Raw genomic sequence first — 19,071 nt, 5'->3', positions numbered from 1 at the left:
ATCTTTCACCCATAGAAAACATTTGGCGCATCATAAAGAGGAAGATGCGACAAAGAAGACCTAAGACAGTTGAGCAACTAGAAGCCTGTATTAGACAAGAATGGGACAATATTCCTATTCCTAAACTTGAGCAACTTGTCTCCTCAGTCCCCAGACATTTGCAGACTGTTATAAAAAGAAGAGGGGATGCCACACAGTGGTAAACATGGCCTTGTCCCAACTTTTTTGAGATGTGTTGATGCCATGAAATTTAAAAATCAACTTATTTTTCCCTTAAAATGATACATTTTCTCAGTTTAAACATTTGATATGTCATCTATGTTGTATTCTGAATAAAATATTGAAATTTGAAACTTCCACATCATTGCATTCCTTTTTTATTCACAATTTGTACAGTGTCCCAACTTTTTTGGAATCGGGTTTGTAAATGTGTGTACATATGTGCTACTTTGGACTGTTTTTGACCAACAGTATTTAATAAGTAACATAATATTTATGATAATGCTGAATGATATCCACTATAATATGAGTTGAAAAGGTTACATGAGCCTTATTGAAAACTAAACGTGTTGCAAAGTATAGATTATATTAAAACTAGCAGTGGTAAGTTAACACTGGGAGTTTTGCTGTGCACTTGCTGGAGAACAGACATGCAACACTTTGGATTTATTTGTTTAATATTTGAGTAGTAGGTGTTAAGGATATTTGCCTACTTGTCAGACTTTGACCTGCATGCCATTCTCCTTTCATTTTTGCAGAAAACATGGTTACCATGGTAATTTTGTGTAAAGGAAACTTCAGTTGACACAAATACTCTAGCAGGGTTAGAGAAACCCAAAAAAACCTCTTACCTCGCTTCGATCAGTGACTCTAAGAAGTATTTGGACACTTAAAATGCTTAAAAAATTGTATTAAACACTGTTCAAATGTTTTGTTGTCTCTTCTGCTGACCAAGGCTGCATTTATTTGATCAAAAATGCAGTAAAAAAAATAATATTGTGAAATTTTTAATGCAGTTTAATATAATTGTTTACTATTAGAATATATTTTAAAATGACATTTATTCCATGTGATCAAAGCTGAATTTTCAGCATCATTACTTCAGTTTTCAGTGTCACATGATCCTTCAGAAATCATTCTAATATGCTGATTTGCTGTTCAAGAAACATTTATGATTATTATCAAAGTTGAAAACAGTTGCGCTGCTTCATATTTTTGTAGAAACTGATTCTTTTTTTTCATGATTCTTTGAATAGAAAGTTCAAAAGAACAGTATTTATTTGAAGTCTTTACTGGAATTTTATGCCAATTTAATGCATCCCTGCTGAATAAAAGCACAGCAGGCCTGTAAGTAAGTCTTGCAGCATTTGAGACACCAGTAGCCTACAGAAACTTCTAATGAAACACATTCAGACAGTTTTAACCGTATTTACGTGTGTATTTACAATAGATGATTATCAATCTTCAGCACTTTCACCAAGAGACATAAAATATACAGTATAAATAAGAAAAAGCATATTTTACAAGCATTGTCTTCCTCAGCTAGTCTTTAAATACGTTTGAAATATTCCTTTCACGCATAGAGGTCACTACAGTGGACAGCTAATCAAAAAGCATTTCTTGCATATGAAAGTCATATCATTGTTAAATTTTCCAAGGATTGTTTTTAGTTTAGGAGGAAATTCTTATTAATCATCATCTGTCCACTGAATTGGACATCATGCATCACATACATAGCTATATTTCAGCTACAGTTCATACTATTACTGTGACTGCTGTTCTTGAAAATACTTCATCTTAGAATGTAATTTGCAGTTACATCAAAATAGTAATGTGATTATGTTAATTGTAATGCATTACGTTACTTGTTACATGAAAGAGTAATCTGATTACGTAATGCATGTTACTTGTAATACATTACTTCACTAAATTACATGAAAAAGTAATCTGATTACATAATGCATGTTACTTGTAATGCATTACAGTTACATGAAAAAGTAATCTGATTATGTAATGCATGTTACTTGTAATGCATTACTCATTAAATGGAAAAGTAATCTGATTACTTGTAATGCATTACAAAGTTACATGAAAAAGTAATTGATTACGTAATGCATGTTACTTGTAATGCATTATTTTGCTCGTTACATGAAAAAGTAATCTGATTATGTAATGCATGTTAATTGTAATGCATTACTTTACTCGTTACATCAGAAAAGTAACCTGATTACATAATGCACATTACTTGTAATGCATTACAAAGTTACATGAAAAAGTAATCTGATTACGTAATGCATGTTACTTGTAATGAATTACTTCACTAAATTACATGAAAAAGTAATCTGATTACATAATGCATGTTACTTGTAATGCATTACTTTACTCGTTACATGAAAAAGTAATCTGATTACGTAATGCATGTTACTTGTAATGCATTGTTACGTAAGAAAAGTAATCTGATTACATAATGCACATTACTTGTAATGCACTACAAAGTTACATGAAAGAGTAATCTGATTATGTAATGCATGTTACTTGTAATGCATTACTTTACTCATTAAATGAAAAAGTAATCTGATTACTTGTAATGCATTACAAAGTTACATGAAAAAGTAATCTGATTATCTAATGCATGTTACTTGTAATGCATTACTTTGCTCGTTACATCAGAAAAGTAATCTGATTACCTAATGCACATTACTTGTAATGCATTACTTCACTAAATTACATGAAAAAGTAATCTGATTACGTAATGCATGCTTGTAATGCATTACTTTACTCGTTACATGAGAGTAATCTGATTACATAATGCATGTTACTTGTAATGCTTTACTCGTTACATGAAAAAGTAATCTGATTACGTAATACATGTTACTTGTAATGCATTACTTTACTTGTTACATCAGAAAAGTAACCTGATTACGTAATGCATGTTATTTGTAATGCAATGGGTTTTATTGTTCCTCCTGAACAAAACACATGATGGGAGATTACATCATCAGATCTGGCCTTAACTCAGTGAGTGTTGTGAAGTGGGAGTCGTAATGGTTCTGCTGCTGAGATCTTTGTGGGTGTAGGTTTAAACCGAGCGATGAGATCAGATCACTGCAGACCTAGTTAGTATCCTCTGTCGGCGGTGCCAGGTTAGTTACAGATTCATGGCGTGTCTGCATCGGCCTGTGTGACTCAGGGATCTTAGTCACACGAACACACGCGGCTCTTTTGATAGATGTCAGAGAAACGCAGCGCTGCTCTAACAGGCCTTCATCCCTCACTTGAGACGGTTGTCATGGCAATTCTGCCTCCTGTTGCCTGGAGAAACATGAAAACCCAGACCCATACTTTGACAAGTTACCAAACTCCATGCAGCAAACGAGAATTTTAAATGAGTTTTCAAGGTTTATAAGCTATAATAACTGGGAAGGGACAATTTCTATGTTAATTCTATCGATACTTCAGCTCCACATTTCGTCCCTGGTCACTATACAAAAACAAATGCGTTAAAGATATGTTTTTACCTCAATGAGTTGATTAAAAACAATGGAAATCCTGCTACACGCAATTACTGATATAAACAAACTTTAGGCACATTCAGTTACGAAACATTTGATATGATGCTTTATATAACATAAACGTGTAAAGACAGTGTGGAAAAGTTATCATTATATATCGCTTTGTCCTTCAGTGAGATTATGATCCCTGTTTGAGTCCTGCACTAATACTGAGCGCCTCCTGCAGGACAAAACTAATAAAACATCTTATAGATCAAAAATAGGTCAGATATTTCCAAGTACACAGGGATCCAAACCTCTGAGACCACATTATAATAATATGACATAAAATGAAAAAATATTGGTAACACACTAATATGTTAATATTAGTTAAAACTGCAGTCCGTAAGTGTTGCCTTTGTCGCCATCTCTGTTTGAAACCTGCAATTGCAGTTATTTGCGGAATTATCATCTTTAAGTGGGTTGTGCATCGGCACGGCTCCTCAGCGCGGATGAATCTAATGTTTGGTGTCAGTCACCACATCGGTGTGGATACTGTACTTCGGAATCACAGATTCTGTGTCTTGGAAGTATGACCAAAATAAGAATTATCACCGGAAAATCATCTGAACAAGTAAGTAACATTACAGTTACAAAGCATTACAATAAATCGCGCTGCCAATGGTGATCAAATCTAACGATCGCTTAACTCGGATCACGTCAAACCATGCAAATTATTATTATTGTTATACTTTGTTCTCAAATTGTTAATGTTAACAACATCAGCATTGCATGACTATGTGTATTTAATGTGTATTAGCGTTACCTGTAGATTTCAATTCCTGCAGTCTTTTGCTTTTGACATCCAGTTGTCACTGATGATTGTCATTCGGATTACAATCCGCCATCAAAATGAAGTTCAATTATTGCTGCTGCTGTGAGAAAAGGCTATAAATGAGCCATCCTTGCATGTGATTTAGCCTACTAGCTTTGACTCTTTATACAGAGGTGACGTAATGACGCACGTGCTCAAAGGCGGCATGCTCGAATTTCCCGCGGAAACCCACCAGTACCACCCGAATTAGAAAACATTATTACACGCTTACCGTTGTGAATCAGGCTTAAGTAAGGAGATAGTTTTGAACACTTGCTGGTTATGTACTTGCTCAAAAATTGATTTGGGATGATTTTTAACTGCAGCTTTAATGCATCAACTAACATTAACTTAAAGCCCGGAACACACCAAGCCGACAGTCGGCCGTTGGGCAGTTTTTGTTCGTCGGCCGACTAAGTTTTCTCAGTGTGTTCTGCACCGTCGGCTGAAGTTGGTCCTCGTTGGCTTTTTTTCGGCTGATTCGACATGTTGAATTAGCGTCTGACCATCTGATCATTCTGATTGGCTGTTCAGCTACTGCCATCTGCTGGTACGGAAAGGCATTTCTTCTTACGCAGGCGCAGAACGGACGTGCTACTTGGCCGTCGGCTGTCGAGCGTCGGTTTGGTGTGTCAGGCCAACTTTGGACCCAGATGCTGCCGACGTGAGCCAACCCCGCAGTCTGCTTTCGTCGCCGGCTTGGTGTGCTCCAGGCTTAACACCTAAGACTTACATCACATCTTGTAAAAAGGGGCATAATAGGTCACCTCACACAAACAACACAAGACAAACACACGATTGTCAGGATCCTGTCACCAAACTAAGAACACGACCAATCAAGGTGACAGGACTCTGAGCGAAATAAAACCAGAGCAATGCAGAAAAAATGTTTTAGGTGGATAAAATACTTTTGTAAAGGCAAATAAAACAGACCCACAAGTAATACAATATTAAATAATATTTATTTTTTCTCACCTATGTACAGTGCATCCCATTCAGTCACAGTATCCCACCCATAAATCACATGAAAGGAAATTGCAATGCCAACACATCCGATCATAAACAGATATTTCATGACTCTGAAATTCATGAATGTTCATACACAAAAGTGTCATTTGTGGGATATTCTCCTTAGCACCCAGTTCAGTAACACAAACATACACAAACTCAAGTGCTGCGACGGAAATGAGCTAAGGATAATGCTGAAGATTTAAACCACATCGTGCAGACGTGTCACTTTAAGACCAGCATAAAATAGAATAAATAAAAGGCTATGAAATAAAATCAAAGCAATGCAGGAAAAAGAGTTTAGTTGGAGAAAGATTAAGGACAATCAGGTTTAGAAGCACATTTCCTGATTATAATATTGATATTAAATGCAAATATTGCATGCACATTAGCAGAAGTCTTTCCTGTGGATGCAAAGCGGAGAAACTTCTATATCAGCGCTGGAAGATACATTTGTGAGTGAACGCACATTTAGAGGCATTAATAATAATAGTTTGCTTTAACAAATGGTCACACAAACACCAGAGAAAACGCAAGTGAGAACTTCATTTCCAAAAGAAATCGCCTCATGTTTGATTAAATATGGACTCAAATCATATTCGGTGATGTAACAGCTAAACCCATGAATTATTATTGTTTTGACTCCACAACAACACTTCACAACAAGTTTCCTGTAGAGTTTGTTAAATATTCTGCTACATGATGCATCTGGAAGATTGAACAGTACATGTCCAAACATCATGAAGAATGCTAATATTAACTTAAACACAATGCTCACTACCGGTGGAAATCAAAATGTCAGGCTTTTAGCTCTCTAGAGGGAGTTTGTTCATGGAAAACATCAAAAACTACAGACAGGAAGCTTCACTAAATCACAACAGGCCACTGCGATATGACGCATCTGACTGTGTATGTGCGTGTGTTTTTGGTTAGAATCGACCATATTAGTTTGTTGCTGCTAATGTGATGCTAGTTTGCTACAGATTATTTGTGCATGTAAAGCATTTCATAAATCATTCAGCGTCCCGCTCCCTCCCGACCTCACGTTCCTTGTAGTTTTTCAGCACTCCAGCCCAATGCTGGCCAGCAGGAGCTCCAGGGCGCTGAGTTTCTGGTTGGCTTCCTCGATTTCGCTGTACGTCTGAACGTCACTGGCGATGTGGAAACGGATCTCGTCCACCAGAGGGATGGAATCAGTTTCCTGCCTAGCGGCCACGTTCCCAGCATCCTCTCTGATCATATCAGCAAACTCTGGCCTTTCCACCAGCTGAAACAAACACGACTTCCTTTTTTTGAGCAAAATCTCCCAATAAAATGCATACGCAAATGTTTATTAATATGGCTGCTGGAGCAGAAAACGGTTCTAAGATACTGAATCTTGAGTATTAAATGGTATTTTTGTCGTCAGGATTAATTCATGTTGAAAATCAAGTTAAAACATGACTTTCGTAACACATTTAACTTCCGCAATGTGACATATTTACCAGTGAAACTGAATAGTCGGTGGAAAATGGGACAGGACTTAATTTTAACCATCAAGTAGAGGTTGTCACACTTTTTTTTAAAAATAATTATTTATATTTATGTAAATTATTTTGTATTCATTTATATTTAAAAATAATATATAAATTTATATTTATATTAATAATATAAATATATATTTACATAAAAGAACATGTTTTTATATTTAAAAATAATAATATTAAAATATATTTTTATACATTATAATATATTAATATAAATCTATAATTACATATAGATTCAGCTTTGCATCAAAAAAAATACATTATATTTTAAAGTATATTAAAATAGAAAACCATAATTTTAAATTGTAATAATATTTTACAATATTACTGTTTTTTTTTCTGTATTTTTGATCAAATAAATGCAGGCATGATGATAATGCATAAGAGACTTCTTTCAAAAACATTAAAAATAGTAATGTGTCCAAACTTTTGAAAAATACTGTATATTATATCTTTGTATTATATAACAACAAATTTATATTTATAAAAATTAAATATAATTTGTATATTAAATATTTGTATATATAGTTATATATTAAATGTGTATTTTATATGTAATACAATTTATATTATCTTTATATTATATAAATATAAACTTGTATTTATATGAAATATTTAATATTAAAATGTATTTTTATATTTAAAAATGTTATATTACAAAATATATATATTTTTATATTATATAAATATACAAGTATATATAAAATCAAATATTTCTATATTAAATAATTTATTTTTATTCTTAATTTTTTAATAATATTATTAGAAACATTTATACAAGTTTATATTTATATAAAATACAATGTGTTATATTAGATCAGTTATTTTTATATTTAATTTTTTTTTAAATTAAAATGTGGTCCACAATAACACCAGGGACATTCATGAAGAATGTAAATAATGTGAATTTTGAGAAACATAAACGCAGCTTAACTGTGACTGAACACACGGCTGCTGTCCGTGACATACCCGCTCTATAATCTTGGCCATGTATTCTGTGCACTGGTCCTCCAGACGCGAGAGCCGGAACAGTTTGGCCGTCTTCCACACATGTAGCACGTTCTCCTCATTGAGCAGCGCGGCCAGAGTCCTTCCACACAGACGCTTCAGACCCGGTAACAGGTACATGTCGGCCACGCACAGAACCTCATACACGTTCTCATGAGAGAGCTGGAAAACAACGACAAAGGCTTCACTAGCTCATCTGACACATCGGTGCCTCTGCTGAAGCATTTATGAAGCATGATTTTAGCTAAAGAAGTACAATTTATGATACCACTGTTGTGCATTATTAGCATCTTAGCAGGAAGACTGCAGCTAAATGATACGACTTGTCTTAAAAGGAGTTTAAAGAGAGAGTGGAAAACTGTCCTGTAAAAGTATATACTGAGACTGTTTAAGGTGAAAGTGTCACACCTCTGGCTTCTGGTTTCCTTACATATAAGATCTTCTAGTGCAGGACTGTTAAGGACTCCTAAATTTAGTTTGGTCCCTATGGTCTTTTAGTGTTGAGGCTACCAGGTTGTGTAATGCTCTACCTCAAGACATCCGTCAAGTATCCTCTCTTCTTTCTTTCAAAAACCTCTTAAAAACATTTTCCTCTGAATATTACTCTTCAATTCTTGGCCTGTGAATTGTACTTTGTTATGGATGTTTGTTTTTTGTCTGTATTTATTTTTCCTCTCTTTAACCTAACTTTGTAAAGCGACAAAGTACAGAATATGCCTCTATTAACAGGGCCTAAAATTAACACTTGCCAAGTGCCAAATGCGAGTAAAATAGGTGTTGGCGAGTATTTGAAATGGTGTCACTCGCCAGACCAAACGTTAACAACGCTCGGGACAATTGACAGGATAATCACATTATCAGTGAGTTTGTAATAAAAAAATAAAATTAAAAAAAATTATATTTAGCTTTAATTCAGTTTTATTTCACTTTTAGATTTAAAGGATTTGTTCACTTCGGAATGAAAATTTCCTGATAATTTGCTCACCCTCATGTCATCCAAGATGTTTATGTCTTTCTTCAGTCGAAAAGAAATTAAGGTTTTTGAGGAAAACATTCCAGGATTTTTTGAAGGTCCAAATGTTTCAGTGCAGCTTTAAAGGGCTCTACATGATCCCAGACGAGGAATAAGGGTCTTATCTACAGAAACAATCGGTCATTTTCTAAAAAAAATAAAATAAAAAATTATATACTTTTTAACCACAAATGCTCATCTTGCACTGCTCTGCGATGCGCCACACATCACATAAGCACATTGGAAAGGTCACGTGACGTAGGCAGAGAAGTACCGTGCAAGTGTTTACAAAGTGAACGTGCAAAGACTAAGTCAAACGGCCTTTACAAAAAAACAACGATGTCGGACGATTTTGAAGTTGGAGGAGAAAATGAGATGGAGTTTTTCACCCTACCGCGGTACTTCCGCCTACGTCACACGTGACCTTTCCAACGTGATTATGTAATGCGTGGAGCATCTCAGAGCAGTGCAAGACGAGCATTTGTGATTAAAAAGTATATACATTTTTATTTGTTTTAGAAAATGACCGATCATTTCACTAGATAAGACCCTTATTCCTCGTCTGGGATCATGTAGAGCTCTTTGAAGCTGCACTGAAACTGACATTTGGACCTTCAACCCGTTGAACCCCAGTGGAGTCCACTATATGGAGAAAAATCCTGGAATGTTTTCCTCAAAAACCTTCATTTATTTTCGACTGAAGAAAGAAAGACATAAACATCTTGGATGACATGGGGTTGAGTAAATTATCAGGAAATTTTAATTCTGAAGTGAACTAATCCTTTAATTCAGTTAGTTGCCAAGGTTTTTCATATAATATTTATATTTTATTGTATTTGTTTTAGATAACGATAACAACACTAATAAATATCAGTTTGTTTTATGCTAGAACTACACTAAACTTGTATTTGGAAGAGTTTCGGTTCAGAGAAAATGAGGTTTCAGCAACTGTTCAGACGTGTCTTGATTGTAGTGTTTATTGTGCGTGTGTTTGTGTGTACCTGAGTGTTGTCACTGTAGATGTAGTAAAGGATTCTTGTAAACAAATCGTGAGACACATCGTGAAGGCTGATGACGGGAATACTGGGATGAGCCTGTAGAGTTTCACCCTCGCTGAAATGATCCTCCAACAGAGCTTTAAAATAATCACTACGACCACAGAAAAACGCCTGCACACACACACACACACGTTTAATCTCCACAAATACCCTTTTTAATCAACCACAAATAGAATATTAAAGCACAAATGTCATTCTAATAATCGATTGTAAGTGATTAAAAATATAACCAAAGACAGATATTAGACTGATTACTTTATTTGCATTTGGGATGCCGTCCCAAATACAACAACCAGGGATTATATGATTATCAATATTACCAAACGCTGACCTTATGACAAAGGAAGTCATAGCCCTCCACCCGGAAACAGATATCAGGATAACTCGGAAAGCTGTCAGTCAGATCGAAAGGAAGCTGACCGTACCCAACCTAAAAATCAAACAGCAAGAGTTTTAATCAGTGATGAATGTCACAGCACAAAACAAAATATCACTGCAAATATTAAGAAGGTATGGAAATAATAACTGTTCATATGTGAACATTTGACTTTATTAAACACAAGTGGTTGACTTTAATCTATAATACTGTAGCTCAACATTTTTGCACATTTATCAACAATACAGTTCAAAATTTTGGGGTCAGTAAGATTTTAATATTTTTGAAAGAAGTCTCTTGCGCTCACCAAGGCTGCATTTATTTGATCAGAAATACAGTTAAAATGGTAATATTGTGACATATTATCATTTCAAAAATGTAATTTATTTCTGTGATGAGGAGCTGACATTTTGAATATTACTATTTTAACCACCAGTTGCCAGGCAACCACACATCCCATAATTATAAAAACGGCAATTAAGTCACAGACCCTTCTCGTACGAATCCTCACCCTAGTGATAAGAGGCTATAGGTGTTCGAAGTGAGAAACGTGAGCGTGTGCCTCCTCTCACCCTGAGCTCCGCAGGAAGTGCACTGTCAGCCAGCAGAGCCATCCCATCCTGCAGCTGAAAGTCATGAGGATCCAGTGTCAACACCTTCACACATGTTCCGGGCTTATTAGACACTGACGGAGAGAGAAAGAGTATATGTTGAGATTCATTTTAATAAATCAGTTTGTTCAGATGGTTCGCTGCAATTAAATGATTTTTTTATAAATCATAAGCAGTGTTGGGGGTAACGCATTACAGGTAATTTGAGTTACTTGATCGGATTACTTTTTCAAGTAACTAGTAAAGTAACACATTACTTTTTCAATTTACAACAAAATATCTAAGTTCAAATAAGTAATGCAAGTTACTTTTGCACATTTATTGACTGACAGCTCTCCTGTCGCCATGCTGAGAGAAATAAAGTGCAGAGGTGTTGTGTCGCTGTGTGAACATGATGGGTATTGTAGTTCTAGACTAAATGTGAACATGCATTTACTCATCTCACTTGCACAAAAACATTCAGTATTCCTCAAAATGAATAAAAACAGTGAAATGCGATCTCAGAATTTTTTACGCAAACCTGTAATAATTAACTATATTAAATTACACAAATATAATGTTTGTTTGAGCTGCGCCCTCTACTGTACATTAGTAAATAGGCATTTCCTTCAGCCTGAGGCTTTCACTTTTGGTGTGAAAGGGCCTTAAAGGATTAGTTCACTTTGAAATGAAAATTAGCCCAAGCTTTACTCACCCTCAAGCCATCCTAGGTGTATATGACTTTCTTCTTTCTGATGAACACAATCGGAGAAATATTAATAAATATCCTGACGCATCCGAGCTTTAAAATGGCAGTGATAGGGTTCAATGAGTATGAGCTGAAGAAAGTGTCTCCATCCACATCCATCCATCATAAACAAATTCCACACGGCTCTGGGGGGTTAATAAAGGCCTTCTGAAGCGAAGCGATGCGTTTGTGTAAAAAAATATCCATATTTAAACTTATCGAGCTTCCGCCAGACCACCTTCCATATACAAGTTACGAAAAAAGTGTAAACTGGCGTCACGTCATTTACACTTTTTCTGTAAGTTTAATGGGGGAGGCACATGACGTACGCTGAATATGGAAGGCGGTCTGGCGGAAGCTAGATATTCGACTTCATAACTTGTTTAAATATGGATTTTTTTTTTTTTTTTTTTTTAACACAAACGCAACTTCAGAAGGACTGTATTAACACTCCGGAGCCGTGTGGAGTACGTTTATGATGGATGGATGTGGATGGAGGCACTCTGTTCAGCTCATACTCAGTGAACACTATCACTGCCATTATAAAGCTCGGATACGTCAGGATATTTATTAATATTTCTCAGATTGTCTTCGTCAGAAACAAGAAAGTCATATACACCTAGGATGGCTTGAGGGTGAGTAAAGCTTGGGCTAATTTTCATTTGAAAGTGAACTAATCCTTTAATGTTTGCCAAAAATATAACTTTTTTTGTTGTTATAAAAACAAAAAAAAAAAAAACAAATAAGCCCAGCCTAGGTGAGAAAAAGTAACGCAAAAGTAATGTAACGCATTACTTTCCATAAAAAGTAACTAAAACAATTAGTTACTTTTTTAGGGAGAAACGCGATATTTCATAATGCATTACTTTTAAAAGTAAATTTCCCCAACACTGATCATAACTAAACAGTTTTCAAAAAAGTCCTGAAATTACTGGGAAGTTTACTGGAAAAAAAAAAAATGCAAAAGAAAAAAAACTTTCTTCTTAAATAAGCTTAAATACATTAATGCATTAGGTATCATGAAGTAATACTGAATATTTATCTTTTTGTGCAAGATAAATACTATTCTAATTTCTGGAATAAATCGTACAAGTTGCATAGCAGTATAATTAGAAAAATATTACCTCCCTTATAAACTACTGTTCAAAAGTTTGGGGTCAGTAAGTTTTTATTCACTTTTACATGTTTAAAGACTTATTTCAATAAATGCTATTCTTTTGAACTTTCTATTCATCAAAAGAAAAAAAAAGAAAAAAAGAAAATAGAAAAGTCATGGTTTCCATGAAAATCTAAAGCAGCACAACTGTTTTCAACATTGATAATAATAAATGTTTCTTGAGCAGCAAATCATCATTAGAATGATTTCTGAAGGATCATGTGACACTGAAGACTGGAGTAATGATGCTGAAAATTCAGCTTTGATCACATTTTACTATATATTCAAATAGAAAACAGCTACTTCAAATTGTTATATTATTTCACAATATTACTGCTTTTCCTGTATTTTTGATCAAATAAATGAAGACTTGCTGAGCATAAGAGACTTCTTTAAAAAACATTAAAAAATCTTACCCTCTCCAAACTTTTGAACGGTATAATGTCGCTTCAGGGCACTGGCAGTCAAGTTTTTCTTTCAAAATGACAGCTTGGCTGTACAACAGCTACTTTATTTACGAGTTCAATTTAGCTGTACAGATTCACTGTTGTGTAGACTAGACTGGCTCCTCACCAAACTCATAAACCTGTTTGCACTTCACTTCCAGCTCCTCAATCAGCTCGCTGATCTTGCACTGTTTCGCCAAACGCTTGCAATCCTCCACGTAATTCACATCTATGTCCAAACGACCTGGAAAAAAAACGGCACAGGGTGAAGAAAAACAATGTCTGGCAGAAGATTGCTAACACAAACTACTATCTCTTGGTCTTGGTCTGACGCTCACCAGTGTAGAAATACTGCATAATTGCACCAAATGCAGCAGGATTGACCTGAAAAAAGGAAATTGAAATTGACACATTAGGATCATGAAAGTTTGAAGCATGCTGGTGAAGTAAAAGGTTATAAGAGTGCTTCTTCTTAATTTAACACAACCCTGGGGAGACGATAATTAAAGCAGCACAGGAAGATGTGAACGATATCATTAACACTTTCTGAAAAAACAAAAAATTTGTTTTTGTCTGGAAAAATCCGCTTTCATGTTTAATCCTAAATGATAAGAAGGTGGCACAACTTAATCAGGAAAAAAATGACACTTCCCAATTTACATATATTTTTATAACTGTATAAAAGAGTAAATTGGTGGTGGTAAAGTATGCATAAATAAAACACCTCTGACATAATCTCACATACTACAGGTTAGTGTTACTTTAATATCACTGAGATACTATTATAGTTTTTAATTAATATTTTGAATCAGTTTTTATTTTTATATTTTCTGTTTTCATTTTATTTTCAGATAAAGTTTAAGAAATGTTGTGTTTTTTGGCATTTTTTAAATATGTCTATATGCACAGTATTTATATATATATATATATATATATATATATATATATATATTTATGTTTGTTAATTTCTTATATATATATATATATTCTCTAGTATATGTATTATTTTTAATTTCCAATATATATTAGTATATTATATATTATAATATTATATAATATAGATATATATTAAATATAACATAATAATTTACATATATTGAAAATTAAGAATACATATATTAGAATATATATTATATTATAACATAGATATATAGAAAATTAAAATGTTATATTTATATATATATATATATATATATTAGAAACTAATAAAAACTATATAGACATATTTATATATAAAATTTCATTTCTGCTGATTTATCAGATGACGTTTATTTCCAGTAAGAAAAATGTTTTTAGTTATCTTTAATAACCCTGCTTCGTTTTTGTGTAGTCAAACAGCGCCTACCAGTGGATGTTTGAGTGCAATCGCACTCTTGCCCTTCCACTTGGTCTCCAGCATGTGTGCGAAGTATTCTGATCGGGCACTCAAGATACACCGGTGGGCCTTGAACATCTCCCCATGCACCAGAAACGTCACATCACTGTAGTGACCCTGCTCCAAAAGCCTACAATGAGGAAAAGCACCAGTGAGTTTGTGACAGTGACTGTGGTTTGGGTATCTGTTTGTATGTTTGTGCTCCTCACGTCTGCAGGAACTGGTCGTAGTAGTCTCTCTGCATGGCCTTCGCAGTGATGCGCTTGTACTCTTTGAGCAGGCGGCGGATGGGGTCGCTCAGCGCTCCGTACAGACAGCGCTCGCCGTCAAATGTGTTCGCCTCACACTTTGCTCCTGCCATAACAAAGATGTAAAGCACTTACACAAACGCCAATAATACACTTGGTGCAATTCTTAAAAAAAATAAATAAATAAATAAATTAAAAAAAAAAAAAATCATTAAAGGGATAGTTCACCCAAAAATGAAAACTGTCATCATTTACTCACCCTCAAGTTGATACAAACCTGTATGAGTTTCTTTCTTCTGATAAACACAAAAAAAGATATTTTAAATAATGTCAGTAACCAAACAGTTGATGGTCCCCATTGTCTTACATAGTATTTTTCCTACTATGGAAGTCAATGGCTACCGTCAATTGTTTGGTTACTGACATTCGTTAAAATATCTACTTTTGTGTTCAGCAGAAGAAAGAAACTTATTCAGGTTTGTAACAACTTGAGGGTGAGTAAATGATGACACAGTTTTTTTATTTTTGGGTGAACTTTAAGGACACAAAATCCATTTTTTTTTTTGTGTTACCTTTTCAATAAAGTAGTATAAAAAAGTGTGTAGCTTTAAAAAAAGGTCTTGACTGAATTCAATTTGAATCTTAAAGTAATGAATGGCATAAAAAATTATTAATAATTATTAAACAATATAAAAAAATCATAATTATTAAAATTATATTTATTTATATAATTATTCATTTATATATATTATATATATATATACAGTCAAAGCAAAATTTATTCAGACACCTTGAACATTTCATTCATAAATACAGTAAAAAAAAATGGTAATAAAATATGACAAGATCTCAGAGTTAAACTGTGTCAGAAAAAAATAATCTTATATGTCAGATTACACTTAAGCAAAACATGGTCAGGTCAAAGTGTCTGAATAATTTTTGGTTCCAAATTTATATAAATTTTTCCTGTATGAAGAATTTTTGGGTATAACATGTCACAGTTTACTTTATTTTGCTATCCTCATTTACATAAATGAACTATAGTGTCCTGCACCCACTAGTAAACATATATCAAAAATATCAAAAATGTCTGAATAATTTTTGGTTTGACTGATATATATATATATATATCATTCTTTAATGACCTAAACATGCTATTTAGCTCAGTACCACATTTTGCAAACAATCTTGTTAGGATCCAAAAAAAAACATTTTTAAAAATTGTGAAAAGCAGTGCAAATATATTTTGTCTTTATTTTATTTTTTTGTCTTTAATGGCACATATAGGTTTATTAATTATTGAATTATTTATGAACTAAGCCAATATTTTTGCCCAACCAACTAAACCTAGGTTAAAATTGCTATTCGGGTTACCCATTCTGGAGTATTTTGTTTTCATTTATTTTATGAATTTTGTTATTAAATATATTTATTATTTAAAAAAAAAGAAATTTATATATATATATATATATATATATATATATATGTGTGTATTTTTAAATAAAAATAAATGCTCAAATTTTGGTAATAGGCTTACACAAAAAAAAAAAAAAAAGAGCTAAATAAAATAAAAGTAAAATAAAAGAGCTCATATAAAGTTTAGTTTTATCACCTGAATGTTTTTTGTTACACACCTGCTTTCACTCATTATTTGTTTTTAATTTAATAACTTTTAATTTTCATTTTATTTTAACGGGTTTATATGGAAGCTTGATTCCGCCATGGAGTAAAGAATTAAAATGGTAATTTTTTATCTCACAATTCTGACTTTTTTTCCTCGCAATTGCGAGCTTCTCTAACCATTCTGGGGGGAAAAAAGTCGCAACTACATTTTTATTCCGTGGCGGAAACCAGCTTTGGAACAGATTACAACTCCCTGGTGAATTATAAATAATCGTTAGCATTTACCATTGGCAAGCAGGTACTGCACCAGCTCTTCATGTCCACAGAGACATGCGTAATACCTGAAGACAAAGACAGAAAGATATCAGTGGCATCATCCAAACAGACGTATCAGACTGTAAATGGAAATAAGCGAGCAGTCTTACAGAGGTGTGCTGTCCCACTTATCTCTGATGTTCAGCTCTACATCTCTCTGTTCAACCAGGTATCTGGAGAAGAGGAAAAAAATCAGTGATCAGATACATTACAACCAACCAACATAATAATAACTGAGAGAACCACACAAGCTGCATACTCAGTACAGTAACTCTAGTACTGTATGTGGGCCAATACAGCGACAACATGTTATCTGTCACTCTCACATGCTTTTCCTTCTAATTCTGAGGCCTCACAGTTTCACAACTGCAAATATTAATAAAACAACAAAATGACTCTGATAAACAACCCTTGTATATTATGGTGTTACAAGCAAAACAAACTTATTTTTCAATCAAAGGTGCTAGAAAAGTGTAATTCTACACTGCAATGTAACGGCATCTCAGCTACTGAACGCAAATACAGCAACTAGATAATATATATGCCATGTAGTTGCTTAGATATGCATATACAGTATCTATATAGGACTTGGTTTGCACATTTTGTTGCATGTGCATATGCAGTCTGCAAAGACAACATTGGTCATGCACATTTGTTTATACAGTATCTAAAACTACATAGCCCATGCAAAATGGTTGAAATGCACATTTGCTTAAATATGAATATAGAGAATCTAGATGTTTTATAGGCTGTGCATATTTACTTCTATATAGGCTTACTGTAGATCTAAAAACAATACAGGACATGCAGATGTGTTAAGATATGCATATGCAATGTTTAAATACTATATATAGACTATTCGTATTTGCTTATATGCATAGAAAAACCTTGCACATCGGTTTACATGAGTACACACACATTTTTTTTATAGAGTATATTAGTTTAGGTATGACTAAACTGTACCTACAGACTATATAGCCCAAGCACACTTGGTTAAATATAAATCAGAGTCTAGAGTTTATGTAGGTTGTGAATATTTACTTGTGTATGCATGTACGGTGTCTATGTCGTGTATATATATGCATATAAAATATCTTGAGAATAAATAGGCCATGTGTATGTGTCCACATGCAAAACTTCAAACTAAAACAACAACAACAAGAACCCATCAGCTGTCTGACCTCACTCTGGCAATGTCGCCCTTTCTGCAGCTTGAAAACAGATCAACGGCGTCCATCTGCGCGGCGGTAAAGCTTCTCTGAAATGCATTGAAACGGCCTGTCTAACAGACAGGATCGGCTGCAGGCGCACGGACAGCGACGGATGTGGAAAAACTAACGCGGAGCCTGTTTCCAGGTGCAATTCGCGATGTCTGCGGTCTCTTCACAGACTCAAAGTACTCAGCAAACGTAAACAGGAAGCAGATTTGTGTACGCACAGCTGAGTTTTGCGTGCGTCCCAACAGCGCCCTCTAATGGATTGTGTGGGAATTTACTGACTGTTGCTCCAGCGCTGAACTTAACTGGAAGAAAAAAAACAAAAAAAATTAACTAATTTGGTTCTCAGCACATACACTAGGCTATATATGAATAAATAAATGGCTGCTTATGTACATAACAGCAGCACAATCATGTGTTAAATAACATGGCTGTGTGTAGCCTACATAAATAAGAAAATTAAGAAAAAGCCATAAAAAAAATATACTAATTTGAAGCAAATATCCTGTATTTTTATATGTAGGCTGCACTGTAAAAGCAACAGATTTATGTGAAAAATCGATGTACTTTGTTCAGAAGCAATGGAGATAAATATAAAAATTGATTGGAAAATTATTAGAATTATTGCATTGAATTAATGGGTCTTCACGGGGCTTGTTGCTTTTATAAAACAGTTACCACACAATACAAATATTAAAGCCAAAAATATATGCAACTTTCATGAAGTAAAATCACTAAAAGCCTTCCTTGCACTGGAAAAACTAGTCCCTGACCATGAAGAAGTTATATTATTACGCCATTAGATGGCGGCAGAGTACTTACTTTATGAGTAAGTAAAGTCAGTCAGTAGCGCAAACTTTTACATTGAAAGGACCAAAGCTTTTAAACACTGAACAAGACGCAGCTGACATGTTTGATTAGCGCTGTCAGTGTCAGGGCGTGGGGAAACCCATTAACTGTTAAAACACAAGATCGCATTTCTTATTACGAAATGACTGAC

The 19,071-nt window shown here is 34.1% G+C and overlaps 1 protein-coding gene across 1 annotated transcript; it reads right to left on the bottom strand.

Moving 5' to 3' along the window:
* Positions 1-5,310: 5,310 nt before the first annotated feature.
* abtb1 (ankyrin repeat and BTB (POZ) domain containing 1) lies at positions 5,311-18,288 on the bottom strand. The gene is made up of 12 exons (XM_051901975.1): positions 18,036-18,288; positions 16,965-17,027; positions 16,825-16,880; positions 14,878-15,022; positions 14,639-14,798; positions 13,632-13,677; positions 13,421-13,537; positions 10,926-11,038; positions 10,309-10,407; positions 9,921-10,088; positions 7,869-8,069; positions 5,311-6,640 (listed from the first exon to the last, which is right to left on the bottom strand). Exons 1-12 carry the CDS (start codon positions 18,089-18,091, stop codon positions 6,434-6,436), a joined length of 1,431 nt encoding a protein of 476 aa, XP_051757935.1. The 5' UTR covers positions 18,092-18,288; the 3' UTR covers positions 5,311-6,433.
* Positions 18,289-19,071: the final 783 nt, after the last annotated feature.

Source organism: Ctenopharyngodon idella, chromosome 8, assembly GCF_019924925.1.
Source record: "Ctenopharyngodon idella isolate HZGC_01 chromosome 8, HZGC01, whole genome shotgun sequence".
NCBI classification, from domain to species: Eukaryota; Metazoa; Chordata; class Actinopteri; order Cypriniformes; family Xenocyprididae; genus Ctenopharyngodon; species Ctenopharyngodon idella.
Note: the sequence above shows the minus strand (reverse complement) of the source record. Positions and strands in the feature narration are given on the sequence as shown.

Excerpts from the sequence above, each read along its gene's own strand:
- abtb1 (XM_051901975.1), bottom strand. The coding sequence starts at position 18,091 with ATGGACGCCGTTGATCTGTTTTCAAGCTGCAGAAAGGGCGACATTGCC. Across the intron at positions 10,408-10,925 it reads CACTTCCTGCGGAGCTCAGG|GTTGGGTACGGTCAGCTTCC; the intron begins GTGAGAGGAGGC and ends TTTGATTTTTAG. Across the intron at positions 10,089-10,308 it reads ATGACTTCCTTTGTCATAAG|GCGTTTTTCTGTGGTCGTAG; the intron begins GTCAGCGTTTGG and ends GTGTGTGTGCAG.